The 20,262-nt window shown below is 53.5% G+C and overlaps 1 protein-coding gene and 1 pseudogene across 1 annotated transcript; one reads left to right on the forward strand and one right to left on the reverse strand.

Moving 5' to 3' along the window:
- The first annotated feature begins 1,502 nt into the window (after window positions 1–1,502).
- CD8B (CD8 subunit beta) lies at window positions 1,503–16,964 on the forward strand. The gene is made up of 6 exons (XM_059660718.1): window positions 1,503–1,594; window positions 5,374–5,727; window positions 9,964–10,053; window positions 12,685–12,774; window positions 14,238–14,274; window positions 16,356–16,964. The coding sequence occupies exons 1-6, from the start codon at window positions 1,549–1,551 to the stop codon at window positions 16,366–16,368; spliced, it is 630 nt and encodes a 209-aa protein (XP_059516701.1). The 5' UTR covers window positions 1,503–1,548; the 3' UTR covers window positions 16,369–16,964.
- A 2,537-nt stretch (window positions 16,965–19,501) lies between these two features.
- LOC132213983 (U6 spliceosomal RNA) lies at window positions 19,502–19,601 on the reverse strand (annotated as a pseudogene).
- Window positions 19,602–20,262: the final 661 nt, after the last annotated feature.

Genomic DNA, 20,262 nt, shown 5'->3' on the forward strand with positions numbered 1-20,262 from the left:
GTGCGAAATACCGTTGAACTGTACACTTTAAAATGGTTAATTTTATACAGATGATGTATTACAGAATTGTACATCTGAAGCCTATATAATTGTATTTCCCAATGTCATCCCAGTGAATTCAACAAAAAAATAAAAATAAAATAAAGTGGTTAATGTTCTGTTATGTGAATATCAATTCAATTAAAAAGAAAAAGGCTCACTCATAAGTGGCCTCCCAGGGCGGTCTGCCCTGTGTATGCTCAGGCCTCGGGCCCTGGGTGCAGGGAGACGCTGGCCTCGGCGGGGCTGTAGGAGCAGCCCCACACTGAGGGCATAAAGCCCCTTCTCGCTCAGTGACCTTGAACTCTGCACCTGGCTCAGCAGTGCCTGTCACCAGCAGGGGACAAAGGAGCTGGGCAGGCTGGGATGGGAAGGAAATTGGCTTTGGACGCTGAAGCTGACGGTGTCCCTGCCACACACGCTGCCTGCTTCAGACCTCCCGTGGCACCGTCCCCTCTTCGATAAACTCCAGGCTGTTCGGGTGACCCACAGCGCCTGCGTGTCTAGTCCTGGTTGATCTTGTGGCCTCCCATAGCCCTCCCCAGGCTCCCTCACCCAGGCAGGCCCTCACACACCCAGAAATCCTCCTTAGAACGCCTTCCCCCACCCCCACCCCCACCCAACCCCCTTCCTCTGTGTAACCCCCATTTGAACAGGAAGACTCCCTGACAAATGTCCCTGATGGGCTGATGACACACCGGCAGACAGCTGCCGGGCATGCAGGAGCAGGACAGCACACCACACACGCATGTGCCACACACGCATGTGCGCGCACACACACACACACACACACACACACCGCTTCAACTCGGCATCTTTGTCCATCTGCTAATCTCTCACTTCAGTGCTATTTTAACAGTAATTGCACCTGTGGGGACCATAAGGGAGCCCCAGAATCTCAGCTCATCACGGCTCTGAAGGGCAGGGTTGGGGCCCCTCTCTGGAACCCCAGCTTACCTTCCTCAAGCATCACACTGTGTGGCACAGTTAGTAAACCTCCCTGTGTCCCCCACAGTGTGCACCCTTGAGGGCGGGGCCTGGTCTTGGTCACTCCAGTCCCGCTGAGCAGAGGGCACCCAGGAGGCTCACAATAGCTCCTCAGTAAGGAAAGAAGTGACTGAGTTGGGGTTCCATTCCACCGCTCCCTCCTGGGGGACCTTGAACACCCCGACCTCTCCGAGCCTCAGTTGCCTGAACTGTCACATGGAGTCATGGAGGCGACCACACACGTGCAAGGGCTTGACCGGGGACAGTGGTATCACCCCCTTACCAGAGAGCAGGGGGTCCTAGTGTGCCTCTTGGGAAGGGAACGAAGACCTTTGAAATGCCTTTGAAATGAGGAGAGGATGAGGGTGGAGACCTTGTTATCCTCACACCAGACTCTCACCAGGTCCCGCCTCCTCCCTGGAGCCGCCCCCCCTCCCCTGCCCCGCCCGCGGCTCGCAGCTTGCACCCACCCCAGGCCAGTCTCTGCAGGGCCCCGCGGGGACCAGGTGTCTAGGCGCCAAGATGCGGCTTTGGCTCTGGCTGCTCCTCCTCGCAGTGCAGCTGGCAGGTAGGTGGGGAGACTGGGGGGCACGGGGCCTTGCGGGGGAGGGGGGGGCGGGGAGGGGTGTCTGCGCTGGTCCCAGCAGAGCCTGAGCCGGGAGAGTCCCGGCTGTGGGACACCCAGGGGCCGCTCGGCAGGCACCGTCCCTGCGGGTGGAAAGGAAGTCCCCCAGGGAGCTCGTTCTCCCAGGGACCTGGGGAGCCCCAGGCCTGAGCCCCCTCTGCCCAAAAGCCTGGAGCCGGGAGAAGGGGAGACAGGAAGAGGGGAGGAAGGGAGGGAGGGAAGGAGGGAGAGGGGAAAGGAAGGAAGGACGGAGATGGGAAGGAAGAAGAGGGAACGAGTAGGGATGTCCAGAGAGGAAGGAAAATGCCCTTGTTCAGGGACAAGGCGGTGATGTGATCCCAGGAGGTGCCGGAGGCCCAGGCGGGTTTGGGTGTCCCCCACTTGGCCCGGGTTCTGTAGACACATCTTTATTCCTTCTGGGCAAGTTTATAAAGTACAACCTGCCCAATAGCAGGCTGTTGCCAGTTCTCTGGCAGTGGCCGGGTATTCCCTCAGGGCCCCTGTTCCCTGTACTCCCTGGGGCTGGGTGTGCAGTGTGACTCCAGCACCCGACAGTATTAGGGTTGGAAACCCAGACGTGGATGGAGCGGGGAGTCTCCACTGTCCCTCTGGCTCAGCCCAGTCGCACTACCTTCTAGAAGAAGCCCCTCCGCCCCCCAAACTGCCCACTAACCTGAGGTCGATCTCCCTTGCCCAAAAGCCCAAAGCCGGACATCCCTCCAGGGGCGACAAGGCCTGCCCGCCTGGCTCTGGCCCAGTGAGCTCAACAGCGTCTGAAGTAGAAGCCGATCCAGGCGATTCAAAGCTGCTACAGTATTGCCTCGTTTTAGAAGCAGCAGGTTCCTCTGAGAATGGGTTAGTGAGACCACACGTGTGGCAAGGCCTGGCTAGGTGTCCGGCACCTAGGTTAGGGGTTCGGCCATGGCTGGATGTTCAGCCCCAGCAAGTGGTCACCAGAGAGAGACCAGGGTGTGTCTCAACCAGGAAGTCTTCGTGTCTGGGCGCAGGAGGGGGAAGGGACACGAACAGCTGGCACCCCTTCTGACCTCTGTACCCCTGAGGAGTCACTTCTGGTCTTTCTTGGAAGGTCTTTGAGCCTGTGTAGTTGTGGCCCCACTATGTGCACACGAGTACATGACCACGATCCTGGAACCACAGGTTTTCTCAGTTCAGTGAGTGTCAAAAAGCTCAGGTTCTGGAGCTGCAGACCGGGTTTGAATCTGAACCCACCACCTACAGGCTGTGTGACCTTGAACATGTCTTTACGCTTCCTGAGCCTCCGTTTCCTCGTGTATAAAATGGGTGTGAAACAGGATTTGGCGAGGATTAAATGAGATTATTCCTGCACTGTGCTTGGCACGGTTCAGTAAATATTGGCATTTTTGATTCTTCTTATCTCCCCCGAAAAGTCAGCGACCCAGAACAGGACAGAACCTCTACTCTGCTGACAAGGCAGGAGGCTATCTGGGGAGAAAAGCGAAGGCCCAGCGACCGCTCGGGCCCCAGGTGCCATCATTTCATTCTTGATGCAAGCGGAAGCTCAGAGCGGCCCGTGAGCGGAGTCAAAGAGTTTATGTGCATTTCAACAGTATTAGGAGAGGCTATGGGGCCATGGAGCCCGAGAACAAGTGTAGGTAGGATTGTGAATACGGGCCACCACCTCATAAGCCAGCTCCTCTTGGGCGCGCGCGCACGCACACACACACACACACCCCATTCTCTGGCCTCTTCTGCTCCCCCAGGCCTGTGCCTCAATGCCTCAATGCTTCTGGGGCTCTGCCCACTCTCCCTCCACCCGACAGCTGGAATGAAAGGCTCCCTAAGTCCGATCCAGTCTGTTGGACTTCACTGCAGAAGACCCACGCTAACCCTCCTCGCTAACACTTCACCTGCTGCCGTGACAACCCCCGGACACGCGGATGGTGACTTACCCTGTACAGTACTTGACAGCTTGCTTTCTGGGACACTTTAACTCTCAGCGGCAGTCAAAGCAATGGCCTGGAGCCGCTCCCTGTTTATTTATTTGTTTATTACTTAGTTATTTATTTTTAATATGTTTTTATTGATTTTTAGAGAGAGAGACAGAAACATCAATGAGAGAAAGAGAGATCAGTTGGCTGCCTCCTGCACGTCCCCCAAACCACACAGGTCGGACAAGCCGCCCTCTTTATATATATATATTTGTATTGATTTCAGAGAGGAAGGAAGAAGGAGAGAGAGATAGAAACATCCATGATGAGAGAGAATCATGGTGGATCGGCTGACTCCTGCATGCCCCCCACTGGGGATCAAGCCCACTACCCGGGCATGTGCCCTTGACCGGAATCGATCCTGGGACCTTTCAGTTCGCAGGCCGACGCTCTATCCACTGAGCCAAACCGGCGAGGGCAAGCCGCCCTCTTTTTAAAGAGAAGAGACAGGCTCTGTGTCTTGCCTGTGGTCCCCCCACTGGTGCGGGGTGGCGGCTGGGTTCAGGGCCAGGGCTGAGTTCTGCTCCCGTTTTCGGAGAAGAATCCCCTACTTACAGCGCTTCCTGTCTGTGATTAAAGTGAACTCCCGGCCCTGCTTCTGGGGTCTGTCCTGCCACTCAGGAAGGGGATCCAGGGAGCTAGCGATGGCTGGGTTGGGGAGGGATGGTCATTAGCCACCATGGGGGAGTGAGTGCCACTGCTGGTTGTCATCCATGTGCAGACGCTGTGGCTGGGCCTCTGAGGTAGGCCAGCCCCGCCCTGTGCTCCACCTGTGATTCTGTGCGCCTCTCCCAGCTTGCCTGGGTCTCCTTCCGCTTCTTGGAGCCTGTTGAAGGTCTATACCAGGGGTCCTCAAACTACGGCCCGCGGGCCACATGCAAATACAAATATTGTATTTGTTCCCATTTTGTTTTGTTACTTCCAAAATAAGATATGTGAAGTGTGCATAGGAATTTGTTCATAGTTTTTTTTTAAACTATAGTCCGGCCCTCCAACAGTCTGAGGGACGGTGAACTGGCCCCCTGTTTAAAAAGTTTGAGGACCCCTGGTCTATATAATGAGTTGCAGCAGGGCAAGGTGAAAGAGACCACACATGTGACTTTGAATATTTGAGTTTTGGGCTTTTTAAAATCCTCACCAGGGGATATATTGAGAGAGAGAGAGAGAGAGAAACATCAATGTGAGAGAGAAACATCAATTGATCAGTTGCCTCCTGTATGTACCCAGACCGGGGGTCAAACCTTCAACCTAGGTATGTGCCTTGACTGGGAATTGAATCGGCAACCTTTTGTGGCATGGGACAACACTCCAACCAAATGAGCCACCTGGCCAGGGCAAATCTTTGAGTTGGAATCCCAGGTCACTTACTAGGTGTTGGGGGGGTTTGAACAAGTAACTTCATGACACGGTTTCCTCATCTGTGTAATGGAGATAAAAATCCCAGAATAAGTTTGAGGCTCGATTGAGATACTTATGCAAAGAGCCAGGTTTATGAGCAGGCAGTCAGCAAATGGCAGCTCTCCCCTGCCCCTTTGTAAAGCTGGACAGAGTGAACGCCCGCCTCACAGAGGGTCTCCTGGGAGGTGGGGTGTTCGAGCTCCTGAGTCCAGGAACCACCCGCTAATTTACAACAGCCTCCAGACCCTGCAACTGGGTAGGTTCTCCCCCGGCTTTTCCTTAGATACTCCGTTCGGGGTGACTCTGAGGCCACGAAAATGAGCTGATGGTCTCTGCTCCTTCTGCTTCTTATAGCTCTCCACGGCAGCTCTGTACTCCAGCAGACCCCTGGGAAGAAGGTGGCTCAGACCAACACAGAGGTGAAGCTAGTCTGTGAAGCCAAAACCTCCCAAAACCTGCGCATCTACTGGCTGAGACAGCGCCAGGCCCCAAGCATGGACAGTCACTATGAGTTCCTGGCCTTCGGGGATTCTAGAACGCCTGTGTATGGCAAGGATGTGAAGCCGGAGAAGCTAAATGTGAGTCTGGCGGCAACCCAGTCCGTTCTCACTCTCAGAAGTGTGCAGCCTGCAGACAGCGGTGTCTACTTCTGCATGACCATCGGGTCCCCCGAGCTGACCTTCGGGAAGGGAACTCAGCTGACTGTGGGTAAGACCCTGGCTCAGTGTTATCGACAGCATTGAGTGCCTACTGTGTGCCAGGCATGGGGGCCACCCCACTCAGCAAGCCCAACTCTAAGCCTCATCATTGGGAGGGATGATGGCCCGGAGCCATCGTGCTACAGCTAATAGTAACAGAAAATATATTCTGAGACTGGCCCAAGGTCAAGCACAGGCGAGTGTTTATGTACTTATCTCGCTTAATGCTGCCAGCCATCCTGGGAGGTTGGTACTATTATGATTCCCATTGAAAATGGGATGCTTAGAAGCATCGCTGCTTCCTATGGGGACAGAATGACGCTGTCCTCCAGCCACACCAGGCCCCCTGCGGCTGTGGCTGGGTTGGGTTGAGTCCTGGGGCCTCACCATGGCCTCAGAACCGCCCTCCCAGTGAGCACACAGGCAGTGGAGGGGTGGATGCCCTCGCATTCTGCATGTGGGCCCACGGCTCAAACCCACACCCAGAGATGCGGGGAATGAGGAAACGACCCCAAGCTCAGCTGCAAATCCACTGTGTGCCTTTGGGCGGGTCGCTCCTCTCCCCTCGATGGGCCTCAGTCTTCTCATCTGTGTCATGGGTGCTATGGCCTCCACGAACGACCCCCTCCAGCTTCCAGTCCTTAGGCGCGACGGTCCTCATGGGTTAAGTCAGCACATCCAGTAGAAATATATCGTGAACCACAGACGTAATTTGAAAATTTCTGATAGCCATGTTTAAAAAAAGTAAAAGAATCACATGAAATTAATTTAAATGATATGTTTTATTTAACCCGATTTGTGAACAGTATCATTTCAAAATGTAATCCAGATAAAATTATGACTGTAATTATATATATATATATACATATATATATGTGTGTATATATATATATGTATATGCGTGTGTATATCTATATCTATATATATATATATATATATATATATATATACACATATATATAATTGATTTCAGAGAGGAAGGGCGAGGGAGAAAGATAGGAACATCAATGATGAGAGAGAATCACTGATCGGCTGCCTATTGCATAATCACCGCAACCTGGGCATGTGCCCTTGACCAGAATCGAACCCGGGGCCCTTCAGTCCGCAGGCTGATGCTCTATCCACTGAGCTGAACCAGTTAGAGAATGACTGAAATATTTTGTCTTCTCCTTCCCTGCTAAGCATTCAACATGTTTTACATGCAGAGCCCATCGTGGGTCAGACTGGCCGTGTGCGCGTGGCGGCGGCGGCCATATCGCAGTGAGGATTAAAGCCACCAGAGGTGCCCAGGAATCAGGGCAGAAATTCTTCTCCCAGGCCCATGCCTGACTGTAGCCCCTCCTCAGGTTAGCCCATGCCAGAGCCAACCCCTGAAAGGCTCCTGCTGTCCTCACAGGGGGGCGCTGAGAGTAGCAAGGGGGGCCCCAGGGATTCAGCCACTCAGCACGGGCTGAGCAGGGACCTTGGGGGGCGGCAGCACAGTGAGGAAGGCAGAACACAGAGCAATGGCCCTGTGGCATCTCGCCAGCCGCGGGCCGTGGATCAGGAGGTGGGAGGCGGCGAGGTCTCTGGGCAGCAGCTGAGCATGCCGTGGGGGCGCTAACTGATTCCTGTATTGGAAATCGGCTTTGGGGGGCTTGGGGTTTCGGTTTGGTTTATTGTTATTGCCTCTGTAAGACACATCTTTCCATTCATGCGCTGTGAGGGGCTGAGAAAGGTGGATGGTGAAACAGCACAAGTGGCTTTCAGAAGCTCCCCACAGCCACCCACGCACTCTTGTTTTCACGTTTCCAAAGCCCCACCACCCCGCTCCCAGGATGGCAGGGCCTCCCCGGAAGCAGGTGCCATATCATCTCCCGGGGCCGGGGGGCCAGAGCTGAGCCCACCCTCCCACCAGAAAGTCAGGGCTCTTTGAAGGAGGAAGGGGGAGCGGGGTAGAGAAAGGATTCAGGCCCCTTACGCCAGTGATGGCGAACCTGTGACACGCGTGTCAGAGGTGACACGCGAACTCATTTTTTCGGTGGATTTTTCTTTGTTAAATGGCATTTAAATATATAAAATAAATATCAAAAATACAAGTCTTTGTTTTACTATGGCTGCAAATATCAAAAAAATGTCTGTATGTGACACGGCACCAGAGTTAAGTTAGGGTTTTTCAAAATGCTGACACGCCAAGCTCAGAAGGTTCGCCGTCACTGCCTTACGTGCACCATGGGGTCAAAAGGCCTGTCCCTTTCAAAGAGCAGGAAAGGGGGAGCAGGAGGAATCAAGGGGACCTGTTCTGGACAAGAAATTAGAGTGGAAAGCCTGTCCACAAACCCCCACCAGACCCAGAGCACCCGGCCGCCCGCCAAGGCTCTGCATCCCGCAGGGCCGCCCCCCACCGCTCGCCAGGGGCCGCTGAGCGCCCTCTGTGCCTCCTGGGTATGAGGTGAGGGGAATGGACATCCCCGGGCACTGAGGATGAGGGGATGGCAAAGCGCGGTGACCCCTCGCAGAGGCCAGGCCCCTCGCACGCTCCCGGGGCACTAGAGCCGATGGTGTTCCTGCCACACTCATGTCCCCCGCAGGCTGGTGACCAGGGCCTTGGGTCAACCTGGTGAGCTTCACTTTTTGTGCACAAACATTTGCACAGGGTGGCGCAGCGAGAGCCTAGAGAGGGAGCCTTTGGACTCAGCTCCCGGCTCTGCTGTGTACTGTCTCAGACTTTGGGCCAGTGGCTTCAGCTCCCTGTGCCCGGGCGTCCCCGGGGGTAAGATGGGCCAATCGTGCCCATCCCCAAAGCTGTGGGGTTCAAGGAACTCCAGCTTCAGTGCTGGGCGCTGCCACTCGCTCACGGGAGAGCCTAGCAAGTGTTCATTCTATTTATCTGGCTCTTCTCGAAAGTTCCTGGAGCAGGCAGGGCACGTCCCCTCCACCTCCCCATGGGGGTACAGGGTCGGGAGGGTCCGAAGGGCCCACTTTTATATGCAAGAAGCCAGCCTCAAAGTGGCCAGTTTCTTGGCTGCCACTCTGTCCCCTTGACTAGAGTTTAAGTTCCTGGGTCACCCCCTTCCCTCTCCTCTCGTTTTATGGAAAATCATTTCAGCGAAATGTCTTTCCTCAACCTACGAAAGCGGAGGCCGGATGCAGGGGCACCCAGTGCTCACGCCACTCCTGGCCTCAGTGCCTCGGCCACTCCCTCTGCTCGCGGACTTGTCCTGTTTTATCCTCACACTTTAGCGAGTGACACTGAATTAGAACAAAAACAGAGGGGCTCACCCGAGAGACAGGACAGAGGTGTGGGGTCCAGCCCAGCACTTCCCACTGAGGGCGCCAAAGGCCGGTCCTCCCCTTAATTTCGTTGGTGTTACCTTTGAAATGAAAGGTTGAGACTAGACTGAAGATCCCTCTGGCCCAGCCGGCGTGGCTCAATGGTTGAGCATCCACCTATGAACCAGGGGTCACGGTTCAGTTCCCGGTCAGGGCACGTGCCTGGTTGTGGGCTAGATCCCCAGTGTGGGGCGTGCAGGAGGCGGCCGATCAATGATTCTCTCTCATCATTGATGTTTCTATTTCTCACTCCCTTTCTCTCTCAAATATATGTATATTTTTTAAAAGATCCCTCTGGCTCTGAAAGTATATGATTTGTAAAGACACGTGAGAAGGAAAGCAACCCCAACACACTCCACCTGCATGAGGTCCAGCGAGGTCCCCCACTCGCTTAGGGACCGGCAGGGCTCGGGGACTCTGGCTTTGGCTCAAGTGGAGCCAGGGCTCCAGCCGGGCAGAGCCGCACCTAGTGCACGCTCAGCTGGACACACGGCCCCTTTAATTCTCTCAACAACCCTGAGCAGGCGGTGGAGACCACCTTTACTTCAGCAGATGGGACACCGAGGCAGAGAAGAGCGACCAGCTTGCCCCAGGTTGCACAGGTTGATCAGGGGTGCTGGGTTCTGTTCGGGTCTGTGTAGCTCCAGAGCCTCCCTCTCTCCAGGACACCGGCCGACCCCTGTCCCCAGGCCCACAGATAGGTCTGAGAGTTGGGGAAGCATTCAAATGCTTTATTGTTCTGTGACCCTCAAGCTCTGTAGCAGCCCAGGTACCAGAGGAAGGGAGGGGGAGAGAAAGGGAGAAAGGAAGGGAGGGACGGAGGGAGGAAGGAAGGGAAAGAGGAAGGGAGGGAGGAAAGGTGGTGTTAGGTCTTGTCTCTCAACCCACCTGCTGCTCACCTGGCTAAGGAATGTGTCTGGCTTGCTTTCTGCAGTTGATGTCCTTCCCACCACTGCCAAGCCCACCACCAAGTCCACCCCTAAGAAGATAAGGTGCCGGCGCCCAAGCCCCGTGACTCGGAAGGGTGAGTTCCCCTGTCCCCCTGGACTCTCAGAAGCACAGCATTGTCACTCACTGCTTTCCTTCCCTCCCTCCCTCCCTCCCTTCTTCCCTCCCTCCTTTTCTCTCCCCCTCCCTTCCTCTCTCCCTTCCTTCCTCCCTCCGTCCCTCCTTTCCTCCCTCGCTTCCTCCCTTTCTCTCTCCCTCCCTTCCTCTCTCCCTCTCTCCCTTTCTTCCTGCCTCTGTCCCTCCCTCCCTCCCTCCCTCCCTCCCTCCCTCCCTCCCTTCTTTCCTTCCCTCCATCCTTCCATAAGCCCTTCCCAAGTGCAGTCTAGAGCCTGTTTCTCTGGCCCTGAGCTGGGCTCAGTAGGGAAGCTGTGTCCTCCAGTAGCTCACAGTCTAGTGGGGGACACACTCACCAGTTGTCACAGGACGAAACTTAATGAAAGACATGTCCACTCAAAACTTGCACACAAATTTCCCCAGCGGCATTATTCCTAATAGCCCAGAAGGGTAAACAACTCAAATGCCCGCCATGATGTGGATTTACGCAATGTGGACTAGCCATGCAATGGAATAGCATTCGGTCATAATCAAGGATTAAGTACTGATACACGCTACAACATGGATGAATCTTAAAAAGGTTATGCAGAGGAAGTAGCTAGTTACAAAAGACCATATATTATATGATCTCATTGATATGAAATGTCCAGAATGCGACATTCCATGGAGACAGAAAATGGATTAGTGGGGGCCTGAGGCTGGGTGACTGGGGGAGGGCTGGGGAGGGGCTGCCAGTAGGTACAGGATTTCCTTTTGGGGGGATAAAAATGTCTTAAAACTAGATTGTGGTGATGGTTGCACATTTCTGTGAATTTACCAAAAAACTTGAAATTACACACATGAAACAGGTGAACTTTATAATTTGTGAATTCTATCTCAATAAAGGTGTTAGCTTTAAAAACCCCAGTACCGGACTTCAGTAAAAACCCCACCCAAAGGAACAGGACGTTAAACTTTCCCACTTCTGATGCCCAGCTGAGGACCTACCACACCGTATGTGCTTGATATGTTTGTTAATGAGTGAACACGCTCGCCGCTCTGTCCTGTGAGCACCGGACGCCGCAGCTGGAGCGCACACATGCACATGCACACATGCACGTGTACATACAATCTGTGCGCGCACACACACACACACACATACTTTTCTTGAACTCATAAGCCAAATGTGTTTCTGGAAAAATACTGATCTCTGTTCCCCAAAAGTTACTGGTGACAAACGGAAAATGCCATCTGCTCCCACCCAGAGAACAAACCACAGCAGCCACCCGGCGGCCTGGTGCTGCTGGGGCTGCTGGGCCTTAACTGCATGTGAAGTCGCAGGAGCTGGGAGCGGCCCTGACAGGACCCAGGGGCTGGGAGGGGGGAGCTGTCCTGTTAGGTCACAGCAAACCGAGCATCAGAGGACCCCAAGCACCATGGCACCACCAGCACCCCACAAACACACACCGCACCACCAGCACCCCACAAACACACACCACACCACAGTGACATAGACACAAGCCCGGGCAGCAGAGCCTTCCGCTGGGCTTAAATTCTAGAAGAAACATGCTTTGTTCATCCTCGTGTCGGGACTGCTGAACGACAGCGAATTCAGAGAGACTTTTATAAATGATGGACGAAAGGTCTTCCGACGTCTTGCATCAGTTCTAATACGAATCCTCAGTAAAATCCGGGGCAAAGTGCAAATCCAACATTGGCAGGTTCTTTAGAACAAACAGGTGGCCACGTGGAGTGGAGGGTTCGGCGTGGTCGGCGGTGGCTGCACTGGGGAGGGGGCCTTGGAGCAGTGTAACCTAGCGGTACGTCAGCCAGGCCTGGATTGGAATCCCTGTCACCACTGCCTGTACCGGGGACCTCTCTGCGCCTCCGTCTCCTCACCTGTGAAATGGGGAGGTTTACCTGGCTAAAGGGAAGGAGGAGTAAACGAGATGCTACACACAAGGCATTTCGCTTGGCAGGGCACCCAGACAGACCTCACGACTTACGATCATGAATAAAAGCCTGGTGGGCCCCATCGAGGGACCGGCTTCCTAAGGCCTAGGGCCTTAGGGCTATCCTTTGAGAGACACTGGGAGGGCCTGGGGGTCCATTTCTAAGAAGTGTGGGGAGATCAGACCTCGGGAGGCCCGGGTGAGGGAGGAAGCAGCTGCCTGTCCTGTCGCTGAGGCGGCTCCCTGCCCCAGGGCCCAGCACCACGGCGGTGGGAGTGCCCCTTTCCCTGGAGTCATGTTCGGGGAGGTGTCTGTGGGCCTGCAGGGGCACTGTGGCCCATTCGGGTGTGATGACCCTTCAGGAAGCCAAATTAAAACATAATCACATGTTAGGGGACTGTCTAGGGCGGGGGGATAAAATGGATACATATGTAATACCCTTTGTAATACTTTAAGCAAAAAAAAAAAAAAATCATACATCATAAAAAAAAACAAAACATAATCACATGTAAAATCATCTCACGGTAGTTAAAGTGCCTAGAAAAAAAGGCTAGAAGAAAATATACAAACAGTGGTATTCTCTGGGCGGCGGGCTTTTAGTTAATTTTCCCCTCTTTGTGTTCATCTGTGTGTCTCAAATGTGCAATATGCGTGTCTCCCAGGCCCGCCTTGCGGCCCCCTGACCCTCGGCCTGCTGGTGACCGGCGCCGTGATTCTGCTGGTGTCCCTGGGTGTGGCCATTCACCTGTACTGTAAGTTGTCCCCTCTTGGGCCATCACGGCCAGCCCCTGGTGCTGTTGGGGGTGTGCCTGAGGGGCCCTCCTTCTCTAGGGGAGCAAGGCAGGCGTGAGCCCGAGGTAGTTCCACAGGGGATCCTGGGCCTGACCAAGCGGAGGGCTCAGAGACCGCCTGGCTCTGGAGTCAGAACTCCCTGGGTTTGGGTCCAACCCAGCTACTCCCTGACTTAGTGCCTTGGGTGCGTGCCCTGGCCTCTCTGAGCCTCCCAGGGGCACGCAGGGGCAATGCCACCTCCCTGCCGAGGTTCCTGTTGGTGAAGCGCTGCCCTCCGTGCCCAGCTGGGTATGTGCTCAGTGAGCGGGAACGCCTGTGGGCAGTCGGGATGGAAGTACACGGAAGAGACTGAAGTGGGTTTGGGGTTATGTTCCAGAAGCTAGAAATCCTGCCCGTCTGTGAGGCTGAAGGGAAACTCAGAGATGGCTGCTGCTCTCGGCCATTCCCGAGACAGAGTCATCTCCTATGCCCCCCGCCCCCCGCCCCCCACAGCTGCAGGGGAGGCCGCACAGCTGCCATGGAGCCCAGAGCCCCGGGCCCAGCTGTGCCACCTGGAGCACGTCCCTCACCCTCTCTGGGTTCTGTAACATGGGAGGGGTGGCCTGCAGGCATATGGGCTAGAGTGGTGGCTCTTTTATAGGTCACGGACCCCTTTGAGCATGTGATGATAATTTCCCTGGAGAAATGTGTCATGGGCACTTTTGTGCACACATTTGCCACCTACAAAGGGATCCATTTACCCAGTTCTAAGAATTCCATTAAAGTTCAGTGGTTGCAAACTTGTTTTAAAATTTTATTTTATTTTGTTTTTATTTGTTTCCCCATCACCAAGCAAACTTTTTTGACCAAGGACCTCCTTGGTAAAAAATTTAAAAATAATAAATACCAACTTTGGTGAACTGTAGTTATTTATTTAATCCATTATGTATGTTCTTAACTGTGCTTCGAAAGTAATCAAGGATAAGGTAAACTTGTAAATAGTTCTGTTCATGTTTCCTTCCTTCACCCCAATGGGAAACCTCGCGTGTCTCCCAAATACACATGCTCTGGTTCAAGACCACCTGCCGGTACAGCCGCTCCTTCTGACCTGCTGTGAAGGGCAGAACGGCATGCTGAAGGATGCCCCGAGGAGCTGAGTGTGAATTCTGGTTCACCTCTTACTAGCTGCGTGACTTTGGGCAAGTGACTCTGTAATGTACTTGCCTTAGTTTCCTCGTAGACAAATGGAGATGATCAGAGTACCACCCGACTCCCAGGTTTACCGTGAGCATGAAGGGGTTAAGACACATGCAGCGGAAGCCAAGCCTGGCACCAGGGCAGTGTCTGAGGTGTTGGCTGTCCTCAGCGCCCCTCTTGCTCTCTGGGGCTGGGCGTCAGCGGCCCACAGTCCCTGCTGACCGACGTTGTTGGTTTCTTCTCGCAGGCCAGCGGAGGAGAGCCCGGATTCGCTTCATGAAGCAGTAAGTGCTGGGGCTTGGAAAAGTGCCCAGGACGGGCCCTGGGTGTGGTCCTGGTTTCCTCGGTCCCTGCTGCTGCTCACAGCCTCTCGTGCAAGGAGCCAAAGCCAGGCGCCACCTTCGCAAAAGCACAGGGTGCATAAATCCAGGGGTGATAGGGCTCCGGAAACTTAAACAAACAACAACAAACAAAAGCGCCGATGAGTTGCTAAGTGCACTTCAAGTGCGGCAAGATGCAGCTCTCAGCCCTCCTGGTGGTGACAAGCAGCTCTGGCACGCAAGGACCAGGGCGGGCTATCCCAAACTCCTGCCCACCATCGTCATATGCAGCTTGGTCCTGCAGGACACAGGAGGCTTGTTTTTACCAGTTGAAAGACTTGCTCCAAGCATCTGGGACAGGAAAGAGCAGAACTGAGCTGAAAGCAAGAGCAAGTGGGTCCCTCCAGGGCAGTGTTCTGCCTGCTGGGCTGGGTGCTGTGCTGCCTTCCTTGGGCCCGTCTTCCACCCCGGACCCCACTGGGCTCCCGGGAGTTGGCAGACCCACCATCTGACTCCCATGGCTAACAGGACCTTGTCTGTCGGTCCCCCTGAGCTGTGTAAGCACAGGCAGAGGCCAGGAGACTGAGAGGCCCCGAGGCTGTCGGTTGCCCCAGCCTCACGGACCTCCTCCGGACCTCAGTTGGGCTCTGGGCACTCTTCTTAGATTGGTTTTTCTTCCTCAAAAGAGAGAATTTCACATCTACCCACCTCATTGCTTGCAACCCTCTCCACAGAGGGTTGTTGGAAAAAAGAGAAAGCCCAGGCCTCTAGGTTGAAGAGGGCAGCAGGGCCTGGTGCCCAGGAGCTCTGGCTCCAGCAGGAGGCAGGTCTGGGTTTGAATCCTGCCGGCCACTCACCCACCATGTGACTGCAGGCGAGTGGCCTCCCCCCTCTCGGCCTCTGATTCCTCATCTGCAAAATGAGACAACAGTACCGACCCCGTGGCTATTGTGAGGACTCGCTGGGGTGAGCAACTACACCGTGCTCAGCCCCGGGTCGCCGGGAGTCGAAGCGCAGACTCATGTCACTGAGGAAAGTCAACTCGACAAGCCCAACAACCAAGAAACAAAAACTTTAAAATGCTCTAAAATTACAAGTTCTCCACAAGGTGTGCTCCACGTTATTATATACCAGTATCCCATCTTCGTAGGTATAGATGCTTCAACATGCCTGCTGTATTTTATGGGCAGCTTTCGATGATAATATTGATTGGGTACAATCTTCAACCTACGTGCTGAATTTAGAAACTGCCCCCTACCGACAAGACAGTAACCCCGAGTGTATTTGTCTAAACTGAGGCCTCCAGAATGTTATTTTATGGAGAACCAGTCCCCCTCGGGGAACCGCCGGCCGCCTCTCACGTCTTCATTTCAACTTGTTCCCCAGTGATTTGACCCCGGTTTGTGGACCTCATGCCTTGGCAAACCCCAGGGGTCTGTGGATCAACTAAAGCAGAGACGGAGCTGAGGGTGGTCCCGGGTGTGGCCCTGGGCGCCCTCAGCCTCTGCTCACAGCTCTGCTCCCATCCGTCACCTATGGTTACACTTCCCTGGGAGACATCATTTGAACACAAGGATCTGTGGCTACCAAAGTTTGGAAACCACCTGTGGTTTTGCCATCATGATCCAGATGTGGACAAAACTGTCTGTGGGCCCCACAGGCAAGCTGCTCCCAACTCAAGTTGCGCCTTGGAGCAGACGTTCTGGCCTCTAACTGGCCTTAGAAAACCGTCCTATCACAGGCCGCCTCCTGGCCCCTGGGTGTGCATCTGTGAGGAGCCTGTCTTAGAAGGCGCTGCAGGAAGTCACACCATTCAAAGCCAGAGTCCTTTGGGCTGCCTTTTTGTTTGTTTGTTTGTTTTTTAGCTTAAAAAATTTTTAATGACTAAGTTGGGCCCTAAAAACATAGTAACCCAAAACTCCTGGCTCCAGGCTACTAACTTGGAGGGGAACCCTGTATCTTCATGTGCCATTTATCTCTGTTACAGGAAATTCAATGCTATTTGCCTGAAAATAAGTGGTTTCACAACTTGCTGTTGTTTTTAGGCTTCATAAATGAGCAGAGGATATGCTGCTGGTGTCCGGCCACAGAGATGCCTGGTCAGGAAAGAGCGAGATGTGGAGAAAGGAGAGAGAAGGGACACGCTGCCTGGAAACTTCACTGAGCTGCTGGAGCTGCCTGCTTTCACCACTGCAAGTTCTTCCTGTGGGCCTCGTGCATGGTGGTCACCTGGCCCCGGAGCCCGTGGCACTTCCTGCAACTCGGGGCACACTGGCGGACGGAGTCAGAAATGCCACCCGCACCCCTTCCGCTCCTTGCGCGTCCTTGCCCCGTTTGGCTATGACCTGGACTCCTGAGACGTGGGGCAGTGCTGGCGTGGCTTCCCTTGTCCTTCCCGGGCTGGGGCCTGACAGTCCTCACAGGGAGCCCAAGGACCAGACCCAGCGGGAGGGCTGACCTGGCTCTCATCGTGCCCATGTCTGCGGACCTCTTCTGGGGCTGGGATCCGGTGGTGTGGGGTGCGGGAGGTCACTTCATCTCCCATTAGAAACTTCCTTGGCTTTCACTTCTGCCTTCTCATGGCTTGTATATTTCTTCTCTCACTTTCCATTCCTTTTATAAAAATGTCTCGGTTGTAAAAAATAAAATCCTAAGCAAAAAATGCAAATGGCTCGTGTGATGGAAAAGCACAAAAGCCCATCTCGACGGCAAAGATGTTGACGCTCAGTTGAAAAGAGGTAAGGGTAAAACGTGTGTGTCCTCATTGGCCCCTACAGCGTGTCATCGGCCATGCTGTGGGTGTAGAGAAGGCCCGAGAGGCTGGTGAGCAGGTGCCTCAGGGCGAGGTCCTCCGGCCACTCCCAAGCTGACTTCACTAGCACCTGTTCATTTCTGTTGAGGGTAGAATCCCTGGGACCCTGGCCTCAAAGCCAATGACCTTGCACCTAAGATAAGGTAAGAGGCATCAAGGTCTCTGTCACATGTCCATTAATTGTTTTACTGACTCTCAGCTTCGAGGGTCAGAGAAGAAAAATACGAGGAGAAAATGCTAAACTGGAGAGGGGAATCCTGATGAAGCTCTCGTGCCCTTTGAAAAGGTCCAGGATCCCGCCTTAGCTTCCCGTCCTGGGCTTTAGCAGCATAAGAGCTATTGAGCCAAAAAGAATGCCACCGTAGGCTGCACTCACAGAGGCAGCATGGCCAGGGCAAACGAGCAGAGAGTCCCACCTGCTTTTCCAATCCAGCCCTAGTTACAGAAGGGCCTTGGCAAGCCAGGTTCCGTTCAGGGTCCTCTGGCAGCCACACGATGTGGCAAAGGGACAGCGGGACCATCGCCCCGCGTCTGAGATGCTTGCTGCCTGTGGGGTTGGAGAGCACAGCAGAACTAGGTGCGGTAGGTGGGAGTTAGAAGGGCGTAGATGCTGGAGGTGCTCAGGAGAAGCAAATGCTTTCTGCCCATCAACTTCAAGGGCAGGCCGCCTCCCAAGGCTGAGGGGAGGAAGGAAAGGGCCAGGGTCACCTGGACCGGACTGCTCCAGGGTTCACTGTTAAGGTGGGCATCTTGCTCAGCGATGTCCGATGTAAGCCATACGAGACTAAGGCCCAGGCGGGGCGACTGCCCTCCCCGAGGGCTCACACCCAGTCCACAGCGGAAGGAAGAACAGGCCTCCGGGGCCCTCATCTCACTACAGGCTCTGCTACCTGACAGTCTCCCTGCTGCTGTCTTTGGGATTGTGTTTAGTTCTTTGCAAGTCTGCGGAGAGGGGTGTCGAGGTTGTGGGGGCAAGGGTGGGGTGGGGTGCTCCTTGATGTGCTTGCGGGGCCGCAGGCGCCTGCCGCAGGCTCCGCTCGGCTTGGCCTGCCAGAGAGCAGGCTGGGCTGCCAGCAGCAGGGGCTGCGGTGAGGAGGTCTGCACCCGGCACCTGGCTTTTGTTTTGAAGAGGAAACTGAGCTGTTGCTTCTTTCTGGAGAGCCATGATGGCAAAATATTTTTAAAATAATGTTTGTCAATCAGCCTTTTTGTTTTTACTATCGATTCCACTTGTAGGCGTTTATCTTTAAAGAACACACGTCTCAAAGTTACATGCACCAAGAAATACACATCCAGTTGTTTCCTGTAGTTGGCTTATTAGCCAACAATTAGAAAAATTTCAAATGTCCATCAGAAGGAGCCGGTAGGTTACCTGTGCTACAGGCTTACTTAAAAGATTCATTCAAGCTGGCATCAAATGCTGGCCACTATATCTGCATGTATTCTAACAGCATCTGTGTTGAAGATTCTCTGTTAAATCTGAAAGAGGCTTAAAATTCAAGCCCAGATAAAAATGGGTAAAAATAAAATGTACATTCGAAATCAGGCTATGGCTGCCCTTGGTGCAGGGGACCATTACGAGGGAGCACCGGTCGGGGTGTGGGCGTGTCCTGCTTCTCCGTCCAGGAGCTGGTCAGAGAGTGTGTTCAGTTTGGGAAAAGTCACTGAGCTGGACACGCTTGATATGTAGACTTTCAAATACAGATATGAGTATAGATGTAGATTATGCTTTAATAAAGAGATATTTTAAAATTCAAGGACAGCACATTACAGAAATGTGTAAAGTCATATTTAAAAGCTTCTTGCTCTTCCAAATTATTTCTGCAGGCATTTTTTAAAACAGAAAATTACACTCTTAAACAATATAATATATAATACATTGGAGAGAGAATAGAAAATTGAATCATAATGTTGTTCTGCAAAGTTAATTTTTTTCTCAGGATCTGTGGACATATTTGCTTGCATATGTGTAGACGAAGGTCTAAAAGATATATTCTTAGTTGTGAATGGCAGTTACTCTGGGGAATCTCCATTTCTGAGTTGTTCATTTCAGTGCTGTATTTTTTTTTTTTTTTTATCCTCACCGAGGATATTTTTTCAATTGATTTCCAGAGAGAGTGGAAGGGAGGGAGGAGGGGGGAGAGAGAAGAGAAATGTCGACAGGAGAGAGACGGATCGATTGGTTGCCTCCCACATGCGCCCCTATCAGGGCTGGGGAACCCGTAACTCAGGTATATGCCCTTGACCTGAGACCCTTCGGTCCAAAGCCAGCCAGGGCAGGGTTGTATGAATGTTTACAACCGTTATGTATTACTTTTGCATTTGGGGGGAAAAACAAAAGTTTGAGAGAAAAAAGCAACAGCCTATTTTATTTTATTTTAAAATATGGGACACTTCACGAATTTGCATGTCATTCTTGTGCAGGGACCATGCTGATCTCTGTTTGGTTCCAATTTTGGTATATGTGCTGCTGAAGCAAGCATGAAACAGCCTCTTTTAAAAGAGGCTTTGGTCATTGTAATATTAAAAAATTGGAATCAGCTTAAATATCCATCAGTGAGAGATTTATTCATAAATTGTGATTCTTAAAAACCTGTACCATGGGAACCACTGTGGTGCATGCCAAGGCGGCCAGAAGGCAGGGCCTAACAGTTAGGCCCTAACTCAGCTCGCTGTCTGACCTTAGCAAGCTCATAGCCCTGTGAGCCTCCGTTCTCTCCTCTGAAATGGGGTCACCAGGAACATCTCCCCCTCGGCCTCCGTCTCGCCAGGGGCCTGGAATGACTATAGATAGGAAGGTCTGCGAGCAGGACTGGCCCCCTCCCCTCCCTTCCCCTCCCTGAAGGTGAAGAACTCGGGCAGCAGCCTGCAGCTGTGGCGCCTGGCGGGCCACGTTCAAAGGAGGAAGGGGGCTCCTACACGCCCCCCCTTCCTTTCATCCTTACTCTTCCCCACACCCACCCAGCGGCTTGTCTCTACGGTAGGAAGTGGGCAACTTGTTTTCAGAAAGTGATCCCCGGCCCTGTGGGGGCTGCAAAGCTGATCCGAATCTGCCACCCAGTCAAAGGGAAAGAGAGAAAGAGCCTGCCTTCAGAGGCCTTTCCAGGGGTGGAGGATGAAAGAGATCTCCTCTGTCGCCT

Source organism: Myotis daubentonii, chromosome 12 (assembly GCF_963259705.1).
Source record: "Myotis daubentonii chromosome 12, mMyoDau2.1, whole genome shotgun sequence".
Taxonomy (NCBI): domain Eukaryota; kingdom Metazoa; phylum Chordata; class Mammalia; order Chiroptera; family Vespertilionidae; genus Myotis; species Myotis daubentonii.

What these genes read in the sequence shown, in the direction of transcription:
- CD8B (XM_059660718.1), top strand. Translation starts at nt 1,549, where the DNA reads ATGCGGCTTTGGCTCTGGCTGCTCCTCCTCGCAGTGCAGCTGGCAG. An exon ending in GGGAACTCAGCTGACTGTGG is followed by an intron (nt 5,728 to 9,963) that starts GTAAGACCCTGG and finishes TGCTTTCTGCAG; the next exon opens with TTGATGTCCTTCCCACCACT. An exon ending in AAGCCCCGTGACTCGGAAGG is followed by an intron (nt 10,054 to 12,684) that starts GTGAGTTCCCCT and finishes CGTGTCTCCCAG; the next exon opens with GCCCGCCTTGCGGCCCCCTG.